The sequence below is a fragment of the Antrostomus carolinensis genome, unplaced genomic scaffold, assembly GCF_000700745.2.
Source record: "Antrostomus carolinensis isolate BGI_N321 unplaced genomic scaffold, ASM70074v2 scaffold16433, whole genome shotgun sequence".
Lineage (NCBI taxonomy): Eukaryota > Metazoa > Chordata > Aves > Caprimulgiformes > Caprimulgidae > Antrostomus > Antrostomus carolinensis.
This window is the reverse complement of record NW_010304632.1, coordinates 19675-22731: the sequence shown is the minus strand read 5'-3', so window position 1 is coordinate 22731 and position 3057 is coordinate 19675. Positions and strand designations below refer to the sequence as shown.

Genomic DNA, 3057 nt, shown 5'->3' with positions numbered 1-3057 from the left:
TAGGGAACCTGCTTTGGCAGGGGGGTTGGACTGGATGATCTCCTGAGGTCCCTTCCAACCCCCACCATTCTGTGATACTGTATTGAGGAGGATCTACAATTTAAAAAGCCAAGAAGAAAAAAGTTGATGCTTTATGAAATGCAACAGATAGCTCTTCTGGTGACAGTAACACATACTGTCCTCTGCTTTTCTTAATTGGACAGGTTCAAAGCCTATAGCTTCCATACATTCGTTGTCTCCCAGCTGTTATGGCAGTTTGAAAGATGTTTGCATTGAGAGTTTTGCTTCAAAACATTTTGTGCATCTAATTCCTAATGACACAGTTATCTGCAGCTTGATTCTGTGTAACAGAAATGAAACAGCATGGGATGAATTGAAGGTAGGCAAATTTTCTTGAAATCTTATGTTTTTGTCCTGGTTTGGCTAGGTAGAGTTAATTTTCTTCTCAGTAGTTAGAAGAGCCGTGTTTTGGTTTCAGTTCAGACTTGCTTTGAGAACATCATTGATAATGGCAAAATAAAGTAATAAGAAATATAGTTACAGTGAGTTTAGAAAAGTGATTTTTCAGAACATAAATGGAGCTTAGTTAAGAGTTTAGGTTTACAGTTTCAAGATAGTCATTCAGAAGCACCCTTGTTTCCAGAATTTGAAACTCCTTGAAGTGTTCCTCTTCATTTAATGCCTCTATTTTAATACAGGAAGTTGTTCAGAGACAGAAACATTTTTCACCTGTTCTTGAGGCTAGTGCTGGATAAACATTTTTATTCTCATTACTTGGTGCATGAGAGCATAAAGAAAAAATGGCCTAGCAAAAGGCCAGCAGCAATACCTGCAGTGGTAGTCAAGCATAGTTTTGCATTGAGTAGTTGCTCTAGAAATGTCATTGATGGTGACTGAATTTTCATATAAAACCCTGTTTTGCAAAAGAAGGAATAAAATAGAGCTTTTTTTTTATTATTTCTGTTTTTCCATACTGCATGTGGACAAATAAGGACAATTTTTCATTAAGTAAACATGGTTTTGGAAATCACCCAGCAGCTTTATAGCCACATGTAATTCAATTTTATGAAGTCTGTCTCAGAAACTACTGAAAATTTTATTCCAGTAGTTTTTTCAATAGGGAAAAATCCTACTAATCACGATACGTCTCATGACAAATTCATATGGTTTTCAGCGTGCCTGCGAAACTGCAGAACATGTGTTACAGTTAACGATCAAGGAACCTTTGGCATTGTTAGGAGGTGGCTGTACAGAAACTCACTTGGCTTCGTACATAAGACACAAGGTATGTAAGACAAGTTTTTTTAAAGCTGCTTGATATGCTTAAGAAACAAGAATTTACGTAGAATCACTGCTACAGTTGAAGCACGTGTCTTTTCTAGATCGATGTTACATTTTCACTGTCTAAAACAAAGGGATCTTTTTGAAGCACTTAGTGCTAATTTCAGACTTTTGTTAATACCATATTTGTACTTGTTAATCTTTCTTTAGGTGTCTATTACAGTAAGTGCTTATTTTTTAAGTGTTAAAATAAAAATGTGAGGAATTTTTATGTTGAAGGATAATCATGCAGAACTCAGCTTTGACTTGTCTAGAAATCTTTCCTATTGTGGAATAATCATCATGCAAACAATTTTTTTTAGTTAAGGCTGAACCATGTGTTTAATAAAAAGGCAACTAGTCTATATGCTTGTTTAAAATTATTTCTCTAAGTGTTCTAATTTCCTGATTTTGTGGTCTCTTTTAGAGTTGTAGTCTATCCACCAGCGCTTTTAAAGATATGGATTGTTCTCAGACGGAATACCAATTGGTTGCTGATGGTTTTTGTCATTCCCTGGAGTCTGTAGCTTGCTCTCTGAATCATGATGGTGGAGAAATTCTTACAGACATGGTTTATGGACACTGTTGGTTTGTTCCATCTGGTTTTCCTTCTGTCTCTAATTGGTCAGATTTAGTTTCAAAATGTGGCTGTGGAATTAATGGTAACACCGAGAATCTCAACTGGAGGCTTTTGAGAGGCCAGTTTGGCTCTCCTGTTATCCAGGGCTGGCCTGAAGAGCCCTCGGTAAAGGTCGCTGACTTTCTGACATTGGACTGTTTTGCTGCAAAGTGTAGTGGACTACAAGTAGCTGTGGAGACAGCCAATCTGATTTTGGATCTCTCATATGTAATTGAAGATCAAAATTAGCTCTGATCTTATGTGAATTGTGTTGCACAGCAAAATACTTAATTGAAAGCAGGATAATGTAGAACATATAAAGATACTTTAAATGGTTAGAATATGGACAACAGACAAGAAATTTTAAATCAATCAGTTGGCCATTAAATACTCTTCTGATTGTTAATCTGCTGTTCCCTCAAGCATCTTTAAATATTTAACATTTTGTTAGGAACTGTTAAATGATTAGCCAAATATACAGTGAATCATATAACTTAGGAGTATTCAAATTAGCGTATTCAGAAGAGTGAGTAACACTTGAAAAATTGAGTTTCTTGTGTCCTTCTGGGAGATTTGAATGTTCTCCTTCAGTAAGTAAGTGCTGACTTTAAAGAGACTTAATGATATTCCCTCTGTGTTAAGCAAAGTTTGGGATGTTTCTGTTAGCTCTGTGGCAACTTCAGAGGGATGGGGAAAATGGATTCACTTGCTGAGAAAACATATGTTATGGATTAGAATTTATGTAGTCTCAGCAAAAGCTTTACACATTCAAACAGACTTTTGTATTGCAGCAGAGCTTTATTAGTGCTATTTTTTAATTTGTAGGTAAAAAAGAAGGCTTTCCTTAGCAAATGTCTTGAGCCACTTGTTTTCAAATTTTGTTCTGAAGATCTTATAACCATATACTATATGCACTTTCTCTTTCTAAATGACTGTAAGACTTAAAATCTCATGTAATTTATTTAGCAAATTATTAAATCTCAACCTGGAGATCTTAAGGCGGCAGGTAGGTAATGAAAGATTTGAAAAGAAATGGCACACCGTGTGGAAAAAAAAACTTTTATAAAGTAGACCTTGATTGTCTCCTGTGGAATACAGGAAAGTTTATAAATAATGTT

The 3057-nt window shown here is 35.4% G+C and overlaps 1 protein-coding gene across 1 annotated transcript in view; it reads left to right on the top strand.

The window, feature by feature from the left end:
- Positions 1–2188, top strand: part of MKKS (MKKS centrosomal shuttling protein) — a 3832-nt gene extending 1644 nt beyond the window's left edge. The window contains exons 2-4 of the mRNA XM_010164524.1: positions 204–379; positions 1175–1285; positions 1748–2188. Coding sequence (XP_010162826.1) covers positions 204–379; positions 1175–1285; positions 1748–2188 — 728 coding nt within the window. The remainder of the gene's footprint in view (positions 1–203; positions 380–1174; positions 1286–1747) is intronic.
- Positions 2189–3057: the final 869 nt, after the last annotated feature.